General features: G+C 38.2%; 1 protein-coding gene across 3 annotated transcripts in view; it reads right to left on the bottom strand.

Moving 5' to 3' along the window:
- The window catches only part of Immp2l (IMP2 inner mitochondrial membrane peptidase-like (S. cerevisiae)), a 931,528-nt gene that overhangs the window by 308,448 nt on the left and 596,064 nt on the right, over positions 1-27,016 (bottom strand). For 2 of the 3 annotated variants that reach the window (NM_053122.4, XM_017315261.2), the window contains 1 exon segment: positions 18,312-18,377. In NM_053122.4, the coding sequence (NP_444352.2) occupies positions 18,312-18,377 (66 nt within the window). 3 annotated transcript variants of the gene reach the window in all.

The raw sequence follows: 27,016 nt of genomic DNA, 5'->3' as shown, positions 1-27,016 counted from the left end.
GTGAACCTACACTGGCTGACAGGGGCCTTTTCAAACGTAAACAAGCATATCTGCTTTCCCTTTGTTACACAGGGACAATCCCTGCAGCACTCTGGGATTCTGGAGAGAGAAGGGAAACAGATGGCAAAGACTCTGCTCTCCACCACTTCATTTCCTTAACCTTCAGCAACGGGACGATCTAATGCTCAGCAAATTAGGGAGTTTACATTTTTAAAGATAAGGACTTGGGCGGGATACTAATTGGACTAAGTTGAAATATTTCCAAAATAAGTAGAGTCGTTTCACAGAGTGATATTCAGGATTAAGGTTTTATAAATATTGCACAGAGCTTTCGACAGTCATTAAATTTGACAAATATGCTAAATTTCTCAACATGCTAGATTTCTTAGGCAGGATTATATTTGGCTTAAAAAAATGTGTTGAACCCACTCATCCTAAGGAGCTCACAGGTAGCAAGAGGTTTGTATAGCTGGCTCTGATTCAACTACAAATGCAGCATTGCATACTATATATTCGGAAAAAAAAAGACTCTAGAAACAGAATAGAGGAAGGTTCCTTCAGTAAGGATGACAATGCGGGATCTTGTTAGAAGGAGGGGATGGAAGAATCTGCTAAACACAGGCTAAAACATGGGCAGAAATAGAAAGTGAGAGAGTATATTCTCAGATTTACTTTTACTGGTGTGTGTGTGTGTGTGTGTGTGTGTTGGTATGTTTACATGAGTATAAATGCCTGTGGAATACAGATGCATCAGATTCTACTGGGGCAGGAGTTACAGGTGGTTTGTGACGCCATCTATATGAATGTTAGGAATCACTCAGATCCTCTCTCTAGCCCATGAAATATGAGTAACTTTAAACAATAGAGCTATAGCCCACAAAGAATGTATACTATCCAAAAGGTAAAGAATTAACAAGTGTACTATATAAAAGCTAACAGGAAAATATTGAATATAGTTTTCAAAATGAGTAATTATGGAACAGACAGTTCTCAGAAAAATAAAGGCTAATAAGTAAATATATATGCAACTTACTCTTATTAGCAATGAAACATTTTAAATTAAATAACAGATTCTTTTTTTTTTTTTTTTTTTTTCTGAGACAGGGTTTCTCTGTGTAGCCTTGGCTGACCTGGAACTCACTCGGTAGACCAAGCTGGCCTTGAACTCTCTAACTTCAAGGGTTTTGAAAAGTAAAGCCGGGGGATGACGAGACAGCTCTGCAGGTAAGGCACTGCGCAGGTGCGAGGACCTGAGTGTCCAATCCCAAACCCCATGTAAAGCATGTGTGTGCCCTTGAACAGGACTGTGTATTCATGTATAAGATACATTAAAACATACAGAAGAAAAGGGTACACAGTAAAAAACTTCTCTGAAGCTTCAGACGTTCCAATGTCCCTGAAAGGCAAAAGGCAATCATTTACTAATATTTCCTTACAAGTTTTGGCGGCAAGGAAAGGTTGAAGTCCTGAAGGAAGCAAGAGTCTGTGTCTAAGACATTGTGTTAACTAATCTAGAGAGTTTACTCATACGCAAACATGTACATATAGAACACTCCTTTATTTTCCTTAATTATTCCAGACCATTCCTGTCCTCAGTTGTATCATTTCTTCAGAAGGCTTTCAGTTTCCTGCTATTATAAGCCATGCAGTGATCACACACACACACACACACACACACACTTCTTTGAACTCACGTGCCAGTACATCTGCTGGATATATTCCTAGAAATAGAATTGCTGCGTAGGAGCCGGCCAGACAAAACAAAAAGACCAAGACAAAAGGAAGGTTGTTTCCTGTAAAAATAGCAGCACCCCAAAAAGCAGGCAGCTGCTGGGTAACCACATACTGCTGCAGTGGCTAGGCCAGAGTGAAGAGAACAGAGCAGACAAGTCATGGGCTCTCTTTGTGTTGGGCTAAAGAATGTAGATCCAGAAGGAGAATAACATCAAAACAGTCATTCTCCTGGGAGACTAAGTGGCAGGCTGGCAAGTGTGAGAGTGAAGCCAAATAGGATGCAGCCATAGTAGTTGGGGAAGAAGTAAGGAAAGCTAGCAAGTCGCCTGGCTGCTACTCTCCTCAGCTGCCTGGTGCACTCTGCCCCTATGAAGCTCTCCCAGACACCTGCCACAGGGAACATGGACCCCTCCACTCTTGAGTGCAGAAAAAAGTCTTGACTGTGTTAATCCTACATGGTGTGTGCTCTGGCCAGTCCCCCTTTCTCTGAGTAATATTTAACTATCAAAGAACTGAAGAGCTGAGAGGTATGTTAAGATCATTTAGTCCCCAAGTCCTCAAATGCTTTCCATTCTCTAAACCCTAAATTCATAGAGAATGTAGAAACTACAAAGTGATCTAAAACCATCTCCTAGAAACCCTAATGAGTTGACATGGTGATTAAGATCTAGCAGTTTCCATTAGAGGATCAAGAGGACCTGACACCATTGTGTGTGTTTCCCTACCAGACCTCCCACTTCAAACCCAGCAGTGGTAGTTTATGTCCAAGCAAGGCAGTAGTAGAAGTCCAGCTGGAGACAGCTTTGAGACTTGTGATTTAAGATGTTCAAATTTATCCTGTGGGAAGAAATTGCTATTTGTACTGACCACATAGTCAAAAGAGGCTGCAAAGCCAGCTCAAATTCAGCCAGTGAGAAGCAATACCAAAACAGGTTAGTGGATTCCACTGTGTCGATAAATCCACAGGCCCTGCTGGACTCACTGTCCAGAATGTCTCCTTGTACAGGAGGGAGTGAGACTCACAAAGTCACATTTTCAACAAGTTTCCAGGGGACAGTGATGCTCAGGCTAGGAGACCACACTATCTACAAGAAGAGTAGCCTCACCCTGAGAATGAACATCTGTGAAAGAGTATGCATGATCTTCTAAATTATTTTTCTACTATTTTCCAAATTCAAATATTGAGAAAACAGTGGCACAAAACTTATAGGGTACTCACCCTTCTATATGTTTGTAAATGTCGCATCATCTCGCAAATAATGATACAGCCAATAGTGGGAGGGATATAATGTATGGCATATTTTTCAAAAATGCATACACCATAGATCTAAAGCTGGAGATAGTGAGGTTGAATTATTTTAAAAATATTTATATATCCTACTCCTTTAAACACTCCTAAGAATTAATAAAACTACAAGCCAATCATATAATATATTTGATCTAAATATGACAAGGAATCATATTAAATACTTAATGTTGAGATTGAAAATACAGCATTAAATACTATCTTCGAAAATTCAGAATTCTCCAGCATGTCTCAGAAAAAAAATACAAGGTCAGTAAACATGTGCACTATCTATTCTTACTAGTAATGAGAACATTCTAATAAAAATACAAATAAGAGAATTATAAGCCTCCTAATAGCAGACTTAAAGACAGTACACAGTGACACTTCACTTGCTGTGGGTAGAAGTTTTACCAGTTTCCTTCTTGATTTCTTTCCACTTTATTGCTAAGAACATTGCAGGCTTTAATAATAAGGGAAAGCATTATTTTTTTGAAAGCCATAAGAAGAGACTGGGGCTGAAACATCAATTTAGGGTTCATTTCAATTTCCATCATGTAGCAAGCATTCTCTTGATTTTAATGATAGTTGCATTCTATCCAATTCAGAAGCTTAATTTGCATAATCCCCCAAAGACGGCCCCAGAATTCCATTAAAGGTCACCTTACGTTCCCATGCACAGACCAACTTCTAATCTGTTCATTCTTTGCTCGTCTATTGTCATCTCCCATGCTTTGGGAAAGCTTGCTGCTCATTACGCTTTCATCTGAAATAGAAAATCTTTCAGTTTTGCCTTTCCATCCTACTAAACTCCATTCCAGAATGTATTACCTGCTCCTCTTCATGTTATAGTAAAAGATTAAATAGTCATTTACTTTTTGATGTGTGTAAAATTGAAATCCAGACTCCAGAACTGCTCTTTGGAAGTCTCAAAGCACCTAGAGGTGAGGCAGTATGGGACCCAGCATTTATTACTGCCTGCTCCTGCTGCATATTAAAATCAGAGTATTGCAGTGGGTTCAGGGAGGAGAATTTATTTGTGTAATAAACAAAGTAGAAAAACTCCCTGGTTCCCAGGTGTCCTGCAGCAGAGCACAAAGTTAATGGCTTGCTAGTTAGCATACCTCAAATACACAATTTGCTCTTCTTAAATAGAATATCAACAACTGTCAGTCTCCTAATAATAATAATAAAATCAGTCCTTTTCACTAAAATTCTCATTTGAATCACAACCACCAGGGTGCTCAATATCAAAATTTTATATTAGTTTTTCCAGTGAGAAATAGTGAGGCTCTCATACAACATCACCCTAAAGGAGAAAACTAGGGGCACTCTTGGCTTAACGGATACTTTATAATTAATAGTTCTATCAACAAATATCTTTTGATTTTTACAAAACAGCTAACATGGTGTTGAATTCAGAATGAACAGTTGGAATATGGGGATCATTAATATTTGAGACTAAGACATTATGATATGCATAGGCTTTCTCCCAGTAAGCTGGACAACATCAGAATGGTTTCCATAAATGTAAATCAATTGAAGAATTATGTTCCTTTAAAGAAGTCACTCTTTCTGTGCTGCTAGCTTGGCACACTGCAGGCAGGTTGAGCTCAAACAACCAAACAATAGCTGCCATTCTAATTAATGATACTGAGCTTACAAGGACAAATAACTAAAAATAGCAGTGGATAGAAGTTGCTTATGTGCAGGTCTATTCCTTTTACATTAAAAAGAAACTAGTTGGGTAATGAAATTTACTATTCCCTCTTTTTTGAGCATGTGGCTACTCCTTACTCTAAGTACCCTTGTGGAATCCTTGAGCCATAATTCTTGTCCAACTCAAACCAACGATCCATTTTGTCTGGCTGTGTCTACATCCTGCTAGCATTTCAACAATCAACATGCTCCCTTTGCCTCAGCCAATACAATCATACCAATGGATGCACTATTTTCTTCTAAACTACTGGCCAAAATTTGATGCATGTAGACTAAGGGTCAGCAAACTTTAGCTCATGGGTGAAAGGTAGATCTACATCTGTTTCTCGAAATAGTGTTTTATAGGAAAGTTCTTTTCATATAATTTTTATTTATTTTTTATTTTTTTAGTTACTGTACCAGAATTCAATGTTTTTCAGATAGTATGGCTTATACAGCTGAGAATACTTAATAACAGGCCTTTCATAAAATGTATGCTGATCACTGGTACAGAGGAAAGAAAGAATAGAAAGTGAAGTTCTTTACAAACATGAAACTATATGCAGCAAGACAAAGGTCAAGACCCATACTTAGGCATAGGCTGTTTTGAGCACTCATGGGGAAAGTTTTAAGGTTTTTTTTTTTTTTCTAGGATTTTTGTCATCATATGCATGACATCATAGCCAACACTAACGTCATCAAACTTTCCATATCTGTAAGTCATATTGTTGATTCTAAACTATTGGATCTTTGTATATGTGTGAGATAAAGAGCTGGTTTCCACAAGAAGAGTCACCCAGACCCTTGGGAGCTCGCAGACACTAAACCATCAACCAAAGAACATACATGGGCTAGACCTAAGCCCCTCCCAGCACATATAGAGCAAAAATACAGCTTGTTTTCATGTGCATCCCCCCAAACTAAAGCAGAGGATGTCCCTGGCTGTGTTGCCTGCATGTGGATATTGTTCCTCTAACTGGGCTGCCTTGTCTGGAAGGAGAAGGGGATGGGGCAGGGGGATGAACTATGTAAGGGGGGACTCAGAGGTGAGGAGGAACTGCTGAAGGAAAGTGACACGCCCTTTATTTTCTCCTCAGAAACCTGGAAAACAAAAGGAATTTTCTTATTTTCTAGTGGTGGTTCCCATACAGAAAGTTAAAAGTCCACACTGTGCTGTGTGGATCTGAATAAAGAAAAAAGAAAGAAGGAAAATAGAAAGAAAGAAAGAAAGAAAGAAAGAAAGAAAGGAAGGAAGGAAGGAAGGAAGGAAGGAAGGAAGGAAGGAAGGGAAGAAGAAAGAGAGGAAGAAAAAGAGAGAGAGAGAGAAACAGAGGAGGGAGGGCACAATGGATGGATGGATGGAGGAAGGAAGGAAGGAAGGAAGGAAGGAAGGAAGGAAGGAAGGAAAAAGAAAAAAATTCTGTCATTGGACAAAAAAAAATCAAAAAGCAGAAGATGCAGTTTCATTGTTCTGCAGGTGGATATGCATGCAGGTTTATCGTTGTTAATGACACTGTCCTTTTCTATTGGATCTTCTCCACTCTCTCCTCAGATATCAGTTGGGTATATATGCACAGGTTTACTCTAAGACCTTTGATTCCATTGTAAGCCTCTGTATGTTTATCTCTAAGCTACTAGAGCACAAACCCTCAAGATGCTGCTCTCTTTGTCTTGGAATCCAGTCCATTCTCTCCCCAGGTTCAGTCTCTTTCTTAAACCTGAAACATCTGACCCTTATCTTCTATATATAACATAAACTCATATCATATTATTTTAACTACTGTAACAGTGCAATATATTAGAAAATCAGGAGATATGATGCCTTCAGCTTTGTTCTTTCTAAAAATGATCTTAGTAACTGAAGATAGACTGCTCATGAGAATGCAAAATGGTATGGCTGTTCAAGAAAACATTATGGAGGCTTCTCAGAAAACAACAACAACAAAAAAGATGACTGAGATAATATCTCCCTAAAAGAATTAAAATAAGAACTTAAAGATTATTTATTTATATTCATTCAATATTCTTAGTGTTGGGTGTGGTAGCTCATACCTTAAAATGTAGTATTGGAAGACAGAGGCATGCAAATCTCTAATTCATGTACAACCTGGTCTATATATGTATTAACCAGGGTTTTTTAGCTGACAGAGTAAATACATATGGAGTTTACTAGAGTGGTTTACAGACTATGTCCAACATAATCTAGTATGTTTAGTATATATAGCTAGTCCAACAATTGCTGTCTCCCATGGAAAGTCCAAGAATCCAGGACTTGTTCAGGACAAATATCACTTGAAAGTCTAAGAATCACCACTTGTGAGGTTGGGTATCCCACATGACTCTCCATATATATTGGAACCTGAATCCCAAAGCAGCAATCTCTAATATAACTCAAGAGTGAGGGGGAAAAAGACCCAAAGTAGCAGCTTCCTTCTTCCATGTCCTTTCTATAGGATGCTAGTAGAAAGTGTGGCCCAGATTAAAGGTGGATCTTCCTACCTCAAAAGATTAAAATTAAAGATGGGTCTTCCCACTTCAAGTAATTTAATTAAGAAAAATCCTGCACAGGTGCACCCAGACAACTGGGTTTTATTTAATTCTAGATGTAATCAAGTTGACAACCTAATATAATCATCACAATGTTGGAAGTTCCCAGCCAGTCAGGGCAGGGCTATATAATAAGACCATGTAATGTTCTGAAATGTAAGACAAACCTAAATATCCATCAATAGATGAGTAGATAAAGAAAATGTGGTTTTATTTTCATCCCTAAAGGAGGTGAGAATCCCACTGTCTTAGGGTTTTACTGTTATGAACAGATACCATGACCAAGAGAAGTCTTATAAAAGGACAATATTTAATTGGACTGGCTTACAGGTTCAGAGGTTCAATCCATCATCATCAAAGTGGGAGCAGACATGATGAAGGCAGAGCTGAGAGTTCCAGGCAGCTATGATGAAGGTCTTAAAGCCCACACCCAGAATGACACACCTACTCTAACAAGGCCACAACTACTCCAACAGGGCCACACCTTCTAATAGTGTCACTCCCTGGGCCGAGCATATACAAACCATCACACTCACATGGATATCCACCCATATGGATAAACTTTGGGTACTTCATGCCAAGTACATTATGCTCATTCCATAAACATGAATATTGCATGACTACACTAAAATTGATAAACCCTTAGAAACAGAGAATAGGATGGTGATTACCTGGAACTGGTGGAAGGGAAAAATGAGCTGCTAATTGAGCATTATAAAATTTCAGCTATTTGAGATGAATATACCCAGACATTACTATATGCAAACTGAACAACTTAAAAAGGGAGATCACACAAAAATAGTCTCACTATAATAAGATATCAATTTGTGTTTAATTTTTCAAAACTGTACTACGTTCCCAACATATGTAGCAGGTATATATTAACATTGTAGCACATGAATTATTTCAGTCGTAATGGCAAAACCATTAATATTCTAAAATGGGCAAGCAAGGAAGGCATTCTACTAAGCTTTGGAAAAGTCAAATAGAAAGTCAGTTCATGATAATTGTGTTGACAGCATGTTCAAATTAACAAGACATGGGTACATTATCTTATTTGGTTTTCAGATCAGTCCTCAAAATGGACAGATAAATAAGAGATAAACAAGCCAGACTGGTAAAGAGCTGCTGAGGTTGTATGCTTTGTAAAGCAAACAGCTGGAATGACCTCTTGGCATCCTAACTTCGTATGTAATCCTCATTTGCCTTTCATTGTGTGGGGTCACTTAAAAGTCCCTATTAACAAAAAAATATAACTGTGAAAATTTAAAAGTATTCATAATTAATGCAATCAATATCTTGAGTGGGTATCTGTTCCCTGAACTGAATCTTCCCTCTGAACTTTCCAAAGGAGGAACAGCACTCAATATAAACTCAAATAAGATTAACAGGAGTTGCCCAGGTCAGAAATGCTGTCAGTTCCTTAGCTATTATTCAGGCTGAAATATTTTTCTTAAGTTCTGTTTCAAGAATGTATTTTAAAAGGCAATCTTTTGAGCATCCTACAGTGATAATTACACTTATATGTTTTTTCAAAATATTTGACAGCTTACATTACTGTGGGTAGAAGAAAAATAAAAATCAATATTTAGTTCAAAGGAGTGTACAAAAAGTTAGTAGTCTCTATTTCAAGGCAGTATTTCTATTTGACTTGGAGTTCACATCTTTAGAAAGGCCTACTACTAAGAAAATGCAATTGGATCAACAATAAAAAGAGCTCAAATGTTAACTATCTGTCTCTGGGTGTGATATGCTTGCTGCTACGGAACATCCTCTTAACAGAACGTTTCACATGGTATGTCTATATGAGAGGATGAGGGGTGACACCCCAAAACCAATCTGAGAGAAGTAAAAGGGATGCCCAAGAAGAGCACCAAAAGTCAGAAATGTATCACTGTGTCTTAAACTGAACCAATGAGCTGTGAGTGAGGCCCTTCCCCATCACCTCATCTCAGGCTCCTCATTGGACAGCTGTTTTGTAATTAAGTTAACTAGTATACTTCCTTGCTGAAACCCCTTTCTCAGACACATCATCTCATGGACAGCCTAAAAAGGACAAGATGCCTGTAATACAAAACTATGAGCGCAATGGGAACAAATGTCAAGCCTGAGGAGGCTGTACGATATTCATTTTACTTTTGTTTCCCCTAATTTTCTGTGAGTATTTATCTAGGTTTATACTACCGTCACACAATAATATATCTATAGATATTTTATGTATGTTATTACTAGGATTATTATTTAGTAAATAACTACAAAATTTGTTATGTGAGATACACTAGTATTACAACAACACAGATGTGTCAGTGCAACATACACATAGAAAATATGTCCTTTGGAGCACAAGGTCCCCAATGAAGGAGCCAGAGAAATACCCAGGGAGCTGAAGGGGACTGAAGTCATAGAAGGAACATCAATATGAACTAACCAGGCACCCCCCAGAACTCCTTGGAATTATACCACCAATCAAAGAGAACACATGGTGGAACTTGCGGCTCTAGCTATATATGTAGCAGAGGATGGTCTATTCTGTCATCAATGAGAAGAAAGGCCCTTGGTCCTATGAGGGGTCTATGCTCCAGTATAGGGGAATTCCAGGACCAGGAATGTGAGTGGGTGGGTTGGGGAGCAGGAGGAGAGGAGAGGGGATAGGGGATTTTCGGAGGGGAAACTAGGAAAGGGGATAACATTTGAAATGTAAATAAAGAAAATATCTAATAAACAAAAGAAAATATGTCCTTAAAATTCTCAAATGTGTCTGTAAAATATTTAAAAAATAAAAGAATCTATAGTAAAACTACCTCCCTCATACTTTCAAGCTCCTTCTATGAGATGTAGATTAAAAAGATAGATAACAGATATATGTCTAGAACCATGCTTAAGGATAAGGGGAAAAGAGGAGTGTCTCTTTTAGTCTCTTGCATTCCAGGAGCATTTGCACACTCTGTAACAAGCATGCAATACTTTGTAATTAAGTTGGAAACTGAGATCTTTCTCCCCTTCTATTTCCACCAGTTTTGATCAACATAGCCCAGCTCCTCAGGCCCACCAGATGCCCACACACACACATCACACCCCCTACACACACACACACACACACACACACATCACACCCCCTACACACACACACACACATCACACCCCCTACCCACACACACACATCACACCCCCTACACACACACACACACACACACACACACACACACATATCACATCCCCTACACAGTCTCCAGATGCTTCAGCACACCTCCACCATAACAATTCTCTTGTTAGATTGCATCTCTTCTGCTGCCATTGTTGTCTCGCTATAAAAGTTACAAAGGGTAAGAATTACCTATGACATTTAGCAATTTCTAACAATGAAACTCAATGACATCTGAAAAACAATAAATACAAGGCTCTTATTGAAAAAAAAACAATTAAATTAAAACTACAGCCACAATCTGGCACATAAAAACCACATACTATGTCCTGGGCTTTGTGCTAGTCATGTTATAGCAATTATTTCACCATTTTTTTAAAAGAAGGTTCTATGGAATGTATGAAATGATCATGTCAAGTTTACGATGAGGAGAATTAGTTTTATAGAACTAGGTAATTTGTCAAGGTAACATAATAAGAGGCATTTCTGGAATTTAAATCAAGACAGTTGGAATCCATTCTGTATGCCCACAGCCTCTCTGTCACACTGAATGAATAAATGGGCAGCTTTGTAGAAATGAATAAAAAGGAAGAGTGTTTAACTAGGAAAGAACTTTGCTTAAGACACAGGAGGCATCAGAATACAAAACGTTTTAGGGAAAGCACTGGCAAGGGAGGTAGAGCACCATCATGGTGATTGGCGCCACCATTAGACCAAGAGGCGAATAAATCTAAATGGTATATGGACTGTCAGCAAGGGTCACATCCTCTAAGGCCAAGCTTCAGATATGGTTGCTATATGCTTTGATTAATCATTATGTGGCTAAATTGATTATAGGAATAATTTTTAGATAAAAATGAATGGCATTATAAAAATCCCTTTTCTTGGTCTCTTTCTCTCTGTCTCTCTCATGATGAGAAAAAAGTGTCAATTGCTAAAACATATATTTGTATATTCTTTACTCGAAACCTCATTTTTATGCACTGACTCAACAGTATCAATATAAACAATCTCCTGCCTATAATTCTACAAGGCCAAAGGTTGTGCGTAAACTTTTAATTCTTTGGTAAGAAAGGAAGAAAGGAAAAAAGAAAGACTTCTATACTGCTGTAATAATTTCTACACTAGGTTAACAAAAGCTCAAGAAATATAAGTATTCAAGTTCTTATCCATTAGATAGTATTACTGGTCAGAGCCTAGTATTAATTTAGAATGTAAAATGTCATTCTTATTACAGAATAATTCATGGATCAATGTCAACCAGGCTAAAGGACTTTGGAGTTTTCTGAAAACCCTTCTGCTCAGGTTACCAGTGACTAAGGACAGGGTATAAATACCCACTGAGTTTTCAGCAACCACCACCCTGATCCCATTGAGAATAATAAATCTATTAGCTTTTGTATCTATTGTATGCTCCAAAACATTTTATCCACCAGTCTTTATCAGAATCCTAAATGTAAGCTTCTTTTAATATATTCCTCCTTTTGGGACCAAAAGCATCCCTAATTCACAGTTTACAGAAAAATACTAAAACCAAAATATATTCTTCATGGATAGACATACAGACACATCAGGGTTCTATAATTCTGAGCTGGTACACCAACCACAAAGATATTATTTAAAACACATCATGTAATTTTACTGAGGAAAAAAAATCAATCATTTCTATTCTCTTATAATGCTAAACCATTTGCTGGAATACAGTGTGACTCAATAATCTGTGATAGGCTACACTAATTTCCATATCTTTATCGGGCCATTTTATCAACGGCTTTAAAATGTTTAATTTCTAGTGATTCAGTGGATTTTTATTTCACTAATACCAGAGTTATTTTTAATAAATGAGGGTGTTTTGATGTCTCTAATATAGTCTTTCAACTTGGAAAGCAATTATCATGTAAATGTTTTTTTAGTAACAACAACAAAAAAGACCCATGATTGCCTGCCTCCAACTGCACTGCAATGCCAATGCCAATTCGGTTTTCACATAGTCTGGCACTGGACCATCCAACAAGAAGTGACTATGGTATGGGCAGGACCCAGACCCCTTCATCTTGCTCCTTCCTGAAGCCTAGAAGTTACTTTGCTTCTGGGGACACTCTTTAGGATACATCTAAACAGGGAAGATCAGCAACAACAGAAAATTAAATTCTATGAAGTGGCTGATAAAGGAGATTATACGTCACTCATTAGGCTTCTGTTCGATACAGTCTGTCTTGGCGATTGTGGATGATGCTGATCCTAGTGCATAATTAATACTAATCTCTTTCTCTCTCCAGAGTGTTACGGTTTAGGTGATAAATTATATGGTTATCCTGGCCATGAGGACTAAGAAGAATCTATATGCTTACTTCATTGTCATAGCTAACTACATGAAAGAACCGCAGATTCTAAAATAGAGGGCATGTTACAAGGCCTCACTGCTGATTGTCTAGGAAAGATCTGCGAAATAGACACACAGCACACAGCTGTCCCTACATGCAGAGTTGATGCTTCAGACATTTGAATTGTGGCTGACTTGTGTCAATGTGCTCTAATTCAGTGGGAGAATTTTTCTTTAGTTTATGCTTTTCTAAAACAGAGTTTCTGTGTGAGTCATAAAGAATTAATATGAAAAAGCAAATAGCTATGGTGGAACTAATAAGTATGTCAAAATGTTAATTTCATTAGCTTCTCACTGTTACTGTCATAGATAAGCATACACAGTGGGGTCAACACTATGAAACTAAGAGCTTCAGAGAATCAAAAAAAAAAAAAGTCACCTTGTGATTTTAACCAATGTTGACATTAAGATACAATATCCAGGCCCCTCAAAGTCTCCTCATTTCCAATCTTAGGTATTGGCTGAACTCGCTGAACAAAAACTTCTAACTCCATATTTTACTTTGTCAATATAAATCATAATCAGTGGATTATAAATAATGTGACTGCTTTTATCTGGGTCACTGGAAATAAATCAAAGTAGTCACCATGCATGCCATAAACAAAGGCCCTTAACTATTCTCATGCGAAGCTTGACTGCGCTTCAAGAGAGAATAATCTGAGTAGTTTTCAGAGTCACACTGTTGGTGGTTAATCTTTTTTCAGAGTAAACAGCAATCCTTTAAAGATATTGCCTGGCTATCTATGAAAATAAAACTGAAGTCCTTGCCTGGACCCACAAAGCTCTGGAAACCTGTAAAAGGGTTACCTCTAAAAATACCTCAACTTTCTTTGTTGTGTGTGCTGGCGTCTTGCAAGACCTTGAACTCTCACCTAATTTGTTTCCTCCTCAGGTTTGCATTGGTGAGTTCTTTGGTTTGATTATCTTTCATTTGCCCATGATGATTCACTGTCTCCTTCTTTTAATTTCCAAAACTTAGAGAAATTTGCAGTGAATCCCTTACCTAAAATCCACCTCTTTTTACTAACACCTCTCATATGTTCTTATCTTACCTGTGCATGTTCATGCATGTGCATGTAGACTCGCTCTCCATCCCCAACAACAGGCATGTATGCAAATGAAGGTTAAATGTTTCTTTTGTTCACTATGTCTCTCTAGTACCCATGTCAATGACCATTAAGTCGATGGAATTAAGGTTCACCAAGAGCATCCAATCTCTTACAATGATGCCATTTACAAAATTCATGCTTAAGAAACAAGCATATCAGTTATTTCGCATCATAAACTCAAAAATCATGTTTTCAGAATACAATTCTTTGTATTCTGTCCCACAGGACAGAAGGTGGACATACCTGCTCATGAACTGGTTAAATAACCAGATCATCCAACATTAATTTCAAAGGTTATATTGAAGTGTGTCTAAGCTTTTGAATTTAAAGTCTACTTTATCTGACATTTAAATAGATATCCTGTGCTGTCTCTGACTCTTTTGCCTACTACTGGGACCCTCCTCCTACTGGGTGGCCTAGTCCAGCCTTGATGTGATGGTATGTGCCTGGTCTTATTTGTAGCTTGTTATGCCATGTTTGGTTTATGTCACTGGAAGGGCTGCTCATTTCTAAGGGAGGGAGTGGATCTAGAGGAGAAGGGAAGTGGGGATAGAGACTTGGGGAAGGGAAGGGAAGAAACACTGCAGTCAAGATGTAATATATAGGAGAAGAATTTATATAAAAAATGGAATAAAAAGTGAATGCCTTCTGAGAAGTTAATTCTCAGTAGTATTGAAAAAATGTATAAAAACTTTCTGTATAGTTTTGGGGACTAATTAATTTTGATGTTTGGTGGTTTGAATATTCTTGGTCCATGGTAAATGGCCATACAAGGAAGTGTGGCTTTGTTGGAATAGGTGCGGCTTTGTTGGAGGAAGTATATCGCTGTGTAGGTAGCCTTTGGGGTCTCCAGCTCCACTCAGTATAGAAGAGAGCCTCTGCCTGGCTGCCTACAGAAGATGGTCTCTTTCTTCTGCCTGTGGATCAAGATGCAGAATCCTTGGCTACTCCAGCACCAAGTCTGCCTGCATGCTGCCATGTTTCCTCCCATGATAGACAATGGACTGCAATTTTTAAACTGTAAGCCAGTCCCAATTAAATGTTCTCTTTTCTAAGAGTTGCCTTGGTCATAGTATCTCTTCATAGCAATGAAACTCTAACTAGGGCACTATGTGATTTATTTATATTTATAATATCTTTTAAAATAAAAAAATAAAGCTTTCTGGGAGGGGAGCTAAAAATAAAAACAACCACAATTCTGTACTTTTATAACTAATATTTCCATTTTAGTCTATTTAGTCTGCAAAGATAAGTAGTATTTGTGAGCAAGGATGTTCTTCATAGCCTCTACAATTCAATAAAGCCAAGCTATTTCTGTAATTAAAAACAAAACGTTAAAAAGTTAATCTTCCTTAGGGAGTAGAGTCAAAGCCACTACTAAAGAGAACAGATTACAATGTCATTGAACTGAGACTTGAAAAGGTAGTGCTAAGCTAAGTGACTGCTAATTGCAATGCTCTGTCCTGGGATCCATCTCAGTATCTGTCATTCCACCCAACAAAACCCTTACAGTGGCTTTGTTTTAACTACAGGGTGCTTGCCAGGTCACTTGGCCTCTCTACCTGTGATGCTACACCAGAAAGGCCATCTACCCCAAATCAGCTGATCAGTTGGTTGACCAGCAGTCCATCTAATCCATACACCATAGCTCTGTCCCCTAGAGGGCATACTGAGACTTCCATCACATCATTGAGACATGAGGCACATCAAAAGAAGGCAGCAGGAAGCAATGGGACAAAGGTCAACTGAGAAAAATGGAGGCAATAGACAGAGCAATATGGATACAGGGTACAATGGACAGAATGAAACTAGAAGTCATAGTGTTACTCTCTTGCTATTCTTCAGGGAGCTGATTCTTGGGAACTGTTCCCCTTATTTTATGAGATATCTCCTCAGCAGGAACTCTAAAGAATACATTTTGTACATTTATAAGCGGAGGAAACTTAGCTAATAGAACACTACCTAGATAGAATACTGGGTTAAGTCTTTAACAGTGAACTTGACCTCTGAAAAGTTCGTACCTCCAGGCTGACCTCCGATTCTCTAGTTTTAAGTTAAAAATAGTCCATATATCATGGTATGTATACTAAAACCTAAAGGGGTTTGTTTGTTTATACTCTTTAGAAAATATCAAATTCTTCCCATGAAAGCAAATTCTGGAAAGTCACATTTGGTTTTAGTCTGCCTCCTAGGAAATTCAGTAGTATCCAAGGGAAAACAGGACTGAAAGGGCATGTCACACACCAGAGCCCTGGCTTGTCACAAGGGCACTGCTAGGCTAATGACCCCTGTGACTTACAGGAGCAACTTCCTATAAGCATTTTCAGATATGTAATTACCAGAAAGGGATCACAAACAGAAACAAGGAAGCTCATCAGGAAGTGTTTTCTTATCTCATTGTCTGGCCTTTTAACACCTATCAAGGCTGTTAGAAACCATTGTAGGTGTGTATTCTCTCACTAGTTTAATGTCTGAGAAGCTGAGATAACCAGGTGCTAAGGTTTGAAAAGAATAAAAAAGAAAGAAAAAGTAAGAAATGGGTTCTTCCCCACTGAAAGACATAAAGCAGTAAAGAATGGTTGTTTTTCTAATTAATTAACAAAAGGATTTTTGAAAAAGACTTTAAATTGGAAGGAAATCTTAGCTCTGAGTCCTTCCTCCTTTGTTTCACTCACTGCTCCATGATTGAGGTCTACAAACGGGGATGATAACTGGTGTCTGTTTGCAGTACTTCTTCTGCATGGGCTTCAACAGTATCCAGGAAGAAGGTGACTCCTACCCTGGTTAATCTCCTGCCTCAGCTCTGTCTGCCTCTGCAGTGTGAACCCAGTGTACACTTACAGAGTGAGGAGAGTAAAGCGTCATGTCTGCCCAGAGATCCACTGTAGAGTTTAATCTTGTGCAGACATCTCTAATGTCACATTGCTGACTGGCCAGCTGGTAATTCACAATGAGAAACAGCAAAGTTCCTTTTCAATTGTAATTTTAAAAGAATCCTGGTTCATTAACTGTCTTAATTTTATTTTATTACATGAATAATGTGTGTAATTTGATGAGTGTTTTAGTTTTGTAAGAATAGTTTTATTGACATGTAGTTCTTATAGTATATAAACAACCTCATTAAAATGTGCAACTCCATTTTTACATATCTAACTGTACAACTGTCAGCATGGTACCCTTTAGGATATCTCTATACCTCTTACAAACAAGCAAATAGCCCTGCACCCATTAAGAGTCCTATTCCCCTCTTCCATGCCTGTGGGAATCACTAACCTGTTTTTGGTTTTGTGCATTTCCCTATTCTGGCCATGTTTTTAAATAAAATCACAGTATTTTTCAGTGGTAAATGAGTCAGGAAACATTTTAAATGGTTTTGTAAATGTTTCTAATTCTTGGCTGGTGTAGAGAGAATAGCTGGGGTGCGGTGACTGCTTTTTTTATGCAGTCTATCACAATATCACACCTCTGGAAAGTTCCATCCTGCATGAACAATAGCAAAACAGTAAAATAAAACAAAACAAAAAGACAAATGGCATCCTTTGGTTATGAATAAAGTAGTTTTACTCTCACAGAACTGCAAAGGGGGTCTTGGGTGATCCTGCCAACATCTTTACACTGCTGATCTCAATTCTGCTCTAAAACTGACAGGGGCTCTTTCCATTTCGTTTGTTTTGTTTATATAATCATTAACACAAGTGTTTTTAGGATGGAGTTTTGGGTGGAAACAGAATCAGAAAACATCTTGAATACAATTTTCAAGGCATTTGACTACTATATTGTGTACACCTGGGTACACCTTACTTCAAGCAGGCAATCAGAATGAGATGCATCGTGCACTAATGGCTTTCTTGCCCATTCTCAAATATTGTTTATATCAGCAAGCACGATAAATAAGACTTTACTATCTGTTGCTCAAACTCTTGATTGTTTCAGTGCTGTGTGCAGTTTCAACACTCACTGTGAACCTGGAAATGTGTGTTTCAGTTGCTATCCAGCTTGTCCTGATCTCTACGGTTATAAAGGAGTCCTGTGAGTTTGTGTTGGGGATTCTGAAATAATAAAATGTTCTTGAAAATTTCTAAAATAGATATTGATGTCACAATATTAAAATAATTGTGCTAGCATTAATACCTGAAAGCAGTAATTTAATGGTCAGAGTATGTGGTTAATCTTGGTTTAATTAATAATTATCATAGGTTTTGTAACTTAAGAAGAATGGTGTGCTGAGTGACCTCAGGTAAACCTTCCATCCTGAAACAGTTACTGATGCTCAAAGCAAATAAAGCAAAGCCTAAGGGAAGGGTGCCCAAAGTTCTAGATCGCCAGGCGTATTTTACTTTAATTTCAAATAAGCATTCAAAAGCAAGTTTAAAATCCAGATTTTAAGTTAAGAACAGTAGTCTGGGCACCTACCTTACAATATCTCCTTCAAGAGCGATCACTCTCTTAATGATTTTCTGTTCTGGGTTTTTAGGAGACCTAGGATAAAAAAGAAAATATTATACAATCAGCTATGTTTCTGTTATTCGAAGAAAAGAAGGATAAATTGCTTAAGAAAATCAGCTGTGGTTAAATCACTACAGAATTCTTCACACTCATGGCATGACGCGAACCTTACTTGTGTTTCAAGTGACCTAAGATACTGGTGAGAAAATTATGTTCCATAGTAAAACTTAAAACTGAAAAACACAGAGGGAAGATGAGTAAAGCTGAAATAGTCTGGCAATCCCGGTCCATAGAGATGGACAAAACAATAGTAGGATCCCTCTACCCACAGCAAGTTCCAGGCAAGCCTGGGCTACATGATACCCTATATACAGTAGAACACAAAACAAGGGGATCAACAGCTTAGATATTAAGGGGTAAAAATTATTAGTATGTCGTTATTAAAGAAAATACTTTTAAGAATAGAATTTATATGTAAGGAAGTTAACAGACATTTCTTTAATTGATAAATGTTAGCAGTTATAGCATTTTAAAATTCAAAGAGAATCTTCCAGAAAACAATGATGCTAGAAGTTTTTTTTTTAAAGAAGGAAATAAAGAATCCTGTTAAATCATTTTGAAGTTCAGCAATTTGATGATTATAGAATTCAGAGAGATAAACAAGTGCCCCTGATAGTTAAAAGAAATTGACAGATTTTGATATATAAAGTAAAAAAGGCATTTTCTATTTTAATCTCATTTGTGATGGGAAATTTTGATTCAAAGATACACTACTTAAATAAATCCCCACCTCTCCTGGAACATACATCCCAATGGATACTTTCCCACCTTAGGCTAGGATTGATCTTTGAGGTCAAGAGAGTATGGGAAAGGAGTCATATGGGTGTATCACTTTTGGGATTTGGTTGTAAATGTGTATTTCTCATACCTGGAGTTTCTCTATTCTTCCTTTGTAGGAAGCCGTAACTGCCCTGAACCATCCCTATAGTGACAGTTACATGGGGGAAGGACTCAGACTGCTCAAGTCACAGCACTGAGCTCAGAAGCTTGTCCTTCAACCCAGCCAACATGGGGGAAGCTGCAGCTCTGAGCAACAGCTGGACTGCACTTCTAGAGCAGCCCTGCACCAATTTCCCCACCCAGGCTGCACCATCAATTTCTGTTGACTTAAGCTGTTAGGCATTGTACCAATTTGGGGCATCTTAATATGGACAGTTTCCTGCTGATACCATGTTAAAGCTCTGATTTACTGGACTTGTTTCAAGAAACAGATCATATATCATATAAATGATCATTTGTGTTTGAAAATCAACAAGAGACAAAATATTTTCATGTCAATTCACTTTTTGAATTAAAAGGCTTTTTTCAAAGAAATGTAAAAGTATAAAAACAAAAAGCATTAGAAAAACTGACTGTGTTCTGAACTAAAGGAGTTATAATACAATTAATATCCTAGAATTTATCTTACAGAGAAAATAAAATTATGTAAATAGCTGCAATTACTTCACATAATTATGAAAATTCTTTATTCTGAAGAAAAACTGGATTAGAGTTTTGACTGGCCTCTTTCAACAAATTGTGTAAGTTTAGAGTCATTAACAGCTATTCCTAAATCTACTTTGAGGGGTTGTGGTACCTCTAAGCTAAAGAAACTGGATTCTCTGAGTAGGCAACTTAAGACTACTTAGGAAATGGGTTTTTAAGCTATTTCATTTCAGTCTTATCAGACTTCCTCTTAATCCTGCTGCAGTTTCCCTAAAGGAGCCCCTCTTTCCTCCCTACCTCTATTCCCTTAGGACTCCATCTCTCTCTCTCTCTCTCTCTCTCTCTCTCTCTCTCTCTCTCTCTCTCTCTCTTAATTGGATATTTTATTTATTTATATTTCAAATGTTATCCCCTTTCCTGGTTTCCCCTCAGGAAACCTTCTATCCCATCCTGCCTCTCCCTGATTCTATGAGGGTGCTCACTGACCCACCCACCCACTCCCACCTGACATTCCTCTTCACTGGGGCATCTAGCCTTCACAGGACCAAGGGCCTTTCCTTCCACTGATGCCCTACAGGGACATCCTCTGCTACCTATGCAGCTGGAGCCATGGGTCCTCCATGTGTACTCTTTTGGTTGGTGGTTTAATCCCTAGGAGCTCTTGGGGGTCTGGTTGGCCGATATTTTTGTACTTGCTATGGGTTGCAAACCCCTTCAGCTCCTTCAGTCCTTTCTCTAACTCCTCCATTGGGGACCCTGTGCTCAGTCCAATGGTTAGCTGTGAGCATCTGCCTCTGTATTTGTCAGGCTGTGGAAGAGCCTCTCAGGAGACAGCTATATCAGGCTCCTGTCAGTATGCACTTCTTGGCATTCACAATAGTGTCTGGGTTTGGTGACTATATATGGAATTAATCCCCAGGTGGGGCAGTCTCTGGATGGCCTTTCCTTCAGTCTTTGCTTCACACTGTCTCCATATTTCCTCCTGTGAGTATTGCATTTCCCCCTCTAAGAAAAAGTGAAGCATCCACACCTTGGCCTTCCTTCTTCTTGAGCTTCATGTGGTCTGTGAATTGTATCTTGGGTATTCCGAGCTTTTGGGTTAATATCCACTTATCATTGAGTGCATGTCATGTGTGTTCTTTTGTGACTGGGTTGCCTCACTCAGGATATTTCTTTCTTTTTTAAATTTGATATTTTATTTATTTACATTTCAAATGTTATCCTCTTTCCCCATTTCCCCTCTGCAAACCCCTATCCCAAGCCTCCTTACACTGCTTCTCTGAGGGTGCTCCCCCACCCACCCACTCGAGCCTCCAAGCCCTGGCATTCCCCTACACTGGGGTATCAGGCCTTCACAGGACCAAGGGCCTCCCCTCCCATTCTTGCCAGATAAAGCCCCTTCAGCTCCCTCAGTCCTTCCTGTAACTACTGCACTGGGGTCCCTGTGCTCAGTGCAATGGTTGGCTGCAAGCATCCAACTCTGTATTTTGCCAGGCTCTTGCAGAGCCTCTCAGGAGACAGCTGTATCAGGCTCCTATCAGCAAGCACTTCTTGGTGTCCACAACAATGTCTATATTTCATATCTGCATGTGAGATGGATCCCCAGGTGGGACAGAATGGATGGCCTTTCCTTCAGTCTCTGTTCCACTCTTTTCCCCTCTATTTCCTTTAGACAGGAGGAATTTTGGGTTAAAAATTTGAAGATGAGTGGGTGTTCCCCACCCCTCAACTGGGAGCCATGTGTAACCTCTGGATATGGTCTCAACATATCCCTCCCTTTTGTGGGGTATTTCAGCTAATCTCATTCCCGTGGGGTCCTGGGAGGCTCTTGATTTCCTGGCATCTGGGACTTTCTGGTTGCTACCCATAGTTCCCTATCCCCCATTGCTACACACCTCTGTTCAATTTCTTGAATCTCTATACATCTCTTCCATCTCCTCCCATACCTGATTCTTCCCTCTTCCCCTCCCCCTCTTCTGTTCCTCCCAAGTCCATCCCACTCTCTACTTCCCTTGATTACTCTGTTCCCACTTCTAAGTAGAACTGAAACATGCATTCTTTGGTCTTCATTCCTCTTGAGCTTCATGTTGTCCCTGAGTTGTATCATGGATATTCCACATTATTTGCCTAATATTTACTTAGCAGTAAGAACATAACCATGTGTGGTCTTTTATGACTGAGTTACCGCAAACAGGATGATATTTTCTAGATCCAACCATTTGCCTGCAAATTTCATGAAGTCACTGTTTTTAATAGCTGAGTAGTATTCCATTGTGTAAATGAACCACATTTTCTGTATCCATTCCTCTGTTGAGGGACATCTGGGTTCTTTCCAGCTTCTGGCTATTATAAATATGGCTACTATGAACATAGTGCAGCATGTGTCCTTATTACATGTTGGAGCATCTTCTGGATATATGCCCAGGAATGGTATAGCTGGGTCTTCAGGTAGTACTATGTCCAGTTTTCTGAGAAACCTCCAGACTGATTTCCAGAGTGGTTGTACCAGCTGCAATCTTACCAGCAATGGAGGGCTGTCCCTCTTTCTCCACATTCTTGACAACATCTGCTGTCACCTGAGTTTTTGATCTTAGCATTCTGACTAGTGTGAGGTAGGATCTCAGGGTTGTTTTGATTTACATTTCCCTAAACCACACAAAAACTCAACAAAGAAAGAGAACTTAAGACTAATTTCACTTATGAATATTGATGCAAAAATACTCAATAAAATTCTCACAAGCCGAATCCAAGAACACATCAAAATGATTATGTTTCATGATCAAGTAGGCTTCATCCCAGGGATGAAGGGATGGTTCAATATACGGAAATCCACCAACGTAATCCACTACATAAACAAACTCAAAGAAAAAGAAAACTTCATGATCATTTTATTAGATGCTGAGAAAGCATTTGTCAAAATTCAACACCCCTTCATGGCAAATGTCTTGTAAAGATCAGGAATTCAAGGCCCATAGCTAAAAATAATAAAAGCAATATATATAGCAAACCAGTAGCCACCATCAAACTAAATGGAAAGAAACTTGTAGCAATTCCACTAAATTCAGGGACTAGACAAGGCTGCTCACTCTCTCCCTACCTGTTCAGTATAGTACTCAAAGTCCTAGCCAGAGCAATTCGACAACAAAAGGAGGTCAAAGGGATAAAACTTGGAAAGAAAGAAACCAAAATATCACTATTTGCAGATGATATGATAGATATCATCTCAAGGAGGAATGATGGAAAAAGATACTCCAATCCAAAAAGCAAGCCAGTGTAGCTATCTGACAAAATACATTTCAAGCTAAAATTAATCAGAAGAGATTAATACTCATTAAAGGAAATATTCGGGCTGGAGAGATGGCTCAACGGTTAAGAGCTCTGTCTGCTCTTCTGAAGGTCCTGAGTTCAAATCCAAGCAACTACATGATGGCTCACAACCATCTGTAATGAGATCTGATGCCCTCTTCTCGGATGTTTGAAGACAACTACAGTGTACTTACATATAATAAATAAATAAATCTTTTTGAAAAAAAAGAAAATATTCAGCTAGAAGATGTTATAATTGTAAACATTCATTTCCCCAAACACAGAGAGGAACCCACATTCACTGAGGAAACTTAACAGCAAAAATCTCAATTAAAAGTGTGACTTAGAAATCAGAAAATATTGCTGTTATTATCTGGACTAATTTCATTAGTATCTAATTACAGAAAGAAAAAAATGCATATTTGTTTTTACTGTCAAGGATCTAAGACAGAAAGCAGAGAGTTGTATTATTAATTTTTTCTTTGTTTGTTTTTTTTTTTTTTTTTTTTCGAGACAGGGTTTCTCTGTATAGCCCTGGCTGTCCTGGAACTCACTTTGTAGACCAGGCTGGCCTCGAACTCAGAAATCTGCCTGCTTCTGCCTCCTGAGTGCTGGGATTAAAGGTGTGAGCCACCACGCCCGGCTTTTATTAAAACTTTTAATGACCAGGTTTTTGGGTTATTAGAAATGTACTTAAGGAAATAGAAAAATTTTCACACAATATGATGTTACCTAAGAAGGAGTGTTCAAATACAGAGTAACACCAGAATTACATAATTTCCCAGCTCAATTGAACTAGAACTGAAATTAATGAAGTAATATAAAAAGAACCTCTATTTATTTAAGAAAAATTGTGTCAACAATGTCTAGGTTTCTGAGATGCTTAAGAGGTATTCTATATTTTATATAATTTGTATTTAAGATCATGTTGCAAAATAGAATATATAGTCAGCTATCTATATAATTAAAGTCTTATGAATTACTACTTTAAACATACCTATAAATTTTAATGTAATATTAAACTCATGAATCTGATCAAATAAATCAAAGTGAAACACGCTATTACTAACATTAATTCCATTACTGCTTAAAATCTATACCTATATTTTAATCATTAGGCTGTGGAATGCATTACTTTGATGTAAGTAGAGGTGGTAAGAGAGTTATTACGTATTTGCATCATAAAAGTTATTAAAGTTCTCTTTGTCTTAATTTTCTTGGCCTGTCTCCTAGACAATATAAGAAATAACAAATGAAAGATTGGCCTTTATTTCAGAAATGCAATGCATGCTGACCAATAAGTACTCAAATTTGCATTTAAATTTGTAATTTTAATATTTTTACACTATGCAATATTTTATAGTTTTAACTTCTGAGACCTGAGTTATAAACCTTCCATCTTATGCTCATGATTTAAGCACACATAAGGCCTGAATGAAAAGGGTAACATTTTTCCTTTACTTTGTGGGTCTCTGTGTTTGTCTCTGGTGTGACGTAGTAAAGAACAAACAAGGTCTAGCAGAGCCATGACAGGATGCTCCTTTAGCTTCTATAGAATTTCACTTTCTATTGTGATAAAAATATTACCATTTTAATATGGCGCCAGGGCAAATGTGAGGAAATGTGCTTGGTCACAAAATTATCTGTAATTGATTTAAGCTCTTTCATGTCCCTCTGGCTGGACCACTGGGAAATGCATGTTTTATAGAAAACTAAGCACTTAGTACATGTCCTTTTCAGATCCTGACCCTATTGTATCCTGATGCCACAAAGATACCTTCACCCTGGAACTGGGCATATCTATTCTTTGATTTGTGTTGAAATTATAAAAACACATCTTAGTGAATTGGGTAGATTATAACAGTGTGGTTCCAGATTGCCCAAGATTATTACAGAATTAGCCTTTGGGTTAGAGATCACCATGGGGCTGTGGAGCAGCACACACCTTCAATCTCACTACTTGGGAGGCAGCAGCAAAGAGATCTCTGGGAGTTCAAGGTCAGATTTATCTAGCTAGTGAATCTTACTACAGCCAGAGCTATATTGAGATCTTGTCTTTAAAAGGGGTGAATGGGGGAGGAAAAAAAAGGAATGAAGGAAGGAAGGAAAGAAAGAAGTAAGGAAGGAATTAAATAAATAAGTCATATTTGCCATAGTCAACTACAAATCTGAGCCCTGAAAACACCATGTACAATACTGGTTTTTATTACACACATGTCAGAGTGAAGTCTCACAGATGTTTTACCGTCATTGTTTGTTGTGGTGGTTGGGATCCAATTCAGAGTCTTGTATACGTGAGACATTTGCTTTGCCATTCAGCAACACTTCAACTTCAGGTTTCTAAATCTTGATTCATCTTTCCTACTTTTAATCTTCCCCATTCTGCAGCCAAGTTGTCTCCTTGGTTACTGCAGCGTGGCGCTCATCCCCTGCAAAGGTTCCGCCTGCAGAGAAGAGGCCATGTGTGCTGTTGCTTTTCTGCCTCGTCTGTGGGTGAGATGTTGTCTGTGGGAACCACTGCTGAGTGGGCTCTAGTTATCACAGAGGGAAGACCAGAGCATGTCATAAGCCAAGAGCCACACAGCTAAATCGGAATTGTAGAAATGCTTTGGTTTTGCCATTGAACTTTTAAAAATAAAAAGTGAGATAGACAAGCACACTGGAGACTTTACATAAAACTTCTAATGTTTTCTTCCTCTTCAACTTATCAAGATAGCCAGACTCTGAGCCCTTCTTGCATGAAAAATTCCAGTGGACCTGAGCAGTCTATACGGCAAGTTTGCCAGAGTCCCATAAGCCTGACCCACAAATGTTCAGTGGCTAAGGTTGAGTTTGGAGGATTTTTTTTACAAATCCTAGCTTGACTTCTGACTGTGACATCTTATCATCACAGGAGAACATGTATAAATGTTCCAGTGTGAGGATGTATTCTAGAATAACTTCAAATAGGAGCTGAATACAGAGAGCCTAAAATCATTGTTACAGCACACTTCTTTTAGACTTAGGTAGCTAGAAAGATAGTCTGTTCTTTTTCAAATTCTCCATCAAAAGGACTTGCCATGTGTCAGTGCAATAAAAGGTAAAGCAAAACATCTTAAAGGTTTACTTAGTTTACTTTTACTACATAGTTAGCTAATGAAACATACTAAAGAAATAGTAATAGTACTCATATTGAAAAATCCATTTAGTTTTACTATCTGACATATCAGCATCGAATTCTACATACTCGTTTCAATCTCGGTTGGGTGCACTTTCTGAGCTCATGTGCACATGTTCATGTGCAAGCAAGCATGCACACACCCACACACACATATACACACATGCACTTTAAAAGATTCACAGGTTATACTTAATACATTTGTGTTAATTAGTAAACTCTCAACTTTGTACTCAAAATAGCATTTAATCTCGTTTGTCCCTTGTGTCAGCATTTAAGCTACTTTTGAGTCTTTGTGTCACTTGAGTGCTATGAAAAAAATAAAGAAAAGAAAAGAAAAGAAAAGAAAAAAAGAAATTGCAGACTTATCCTCTACTCTGGGTGAATTCATAACCCAAAGGGTAGAACACCTTATTTCAGATGTTCATCACTACTATACATGTTCAATCCCTACTAACCCCCGGCACCATAAAACATTAGGAAACGCATCAGGTGAAGGGCTGCAGCATTTACAAAGGGACATGCATATGGTAACGATCCATGCTAGTGTTCCAAACATGTCTTCTGTGTTTATGTTCTAGAAGGGGAAGGGGTGGCCCCATGAAAAGCATCATGGACAGCAAAAAGAGTGTGTCATATGGACAGAAAACTTTAGTGAGAATTAGAGATCTAAGAAATGGGGCATATGTCCTCTCATTTTATGGGATGTAGGAAAATGGAAGGG

The sequence above is a fragment of the Mus musculus genome, chromosome 12 (assembly GCF_000001635.26).
Source record: "Mus musculus strain C57BL/6J chromosome 12, GRCm38.p6 C57BL/6J".
In the NCBI taxonomy this organism is placed as follows: domain Eukaryota; kingdom Metazoa; phylum Chordata; class Mammalia; order Rodentia; family Muridae; genus Mus; species Mus musculus.
Note: the sequence above shows the minus strand (reverse complement) of the source record. Positions and strands in the feature narration are given on the sequence as shown.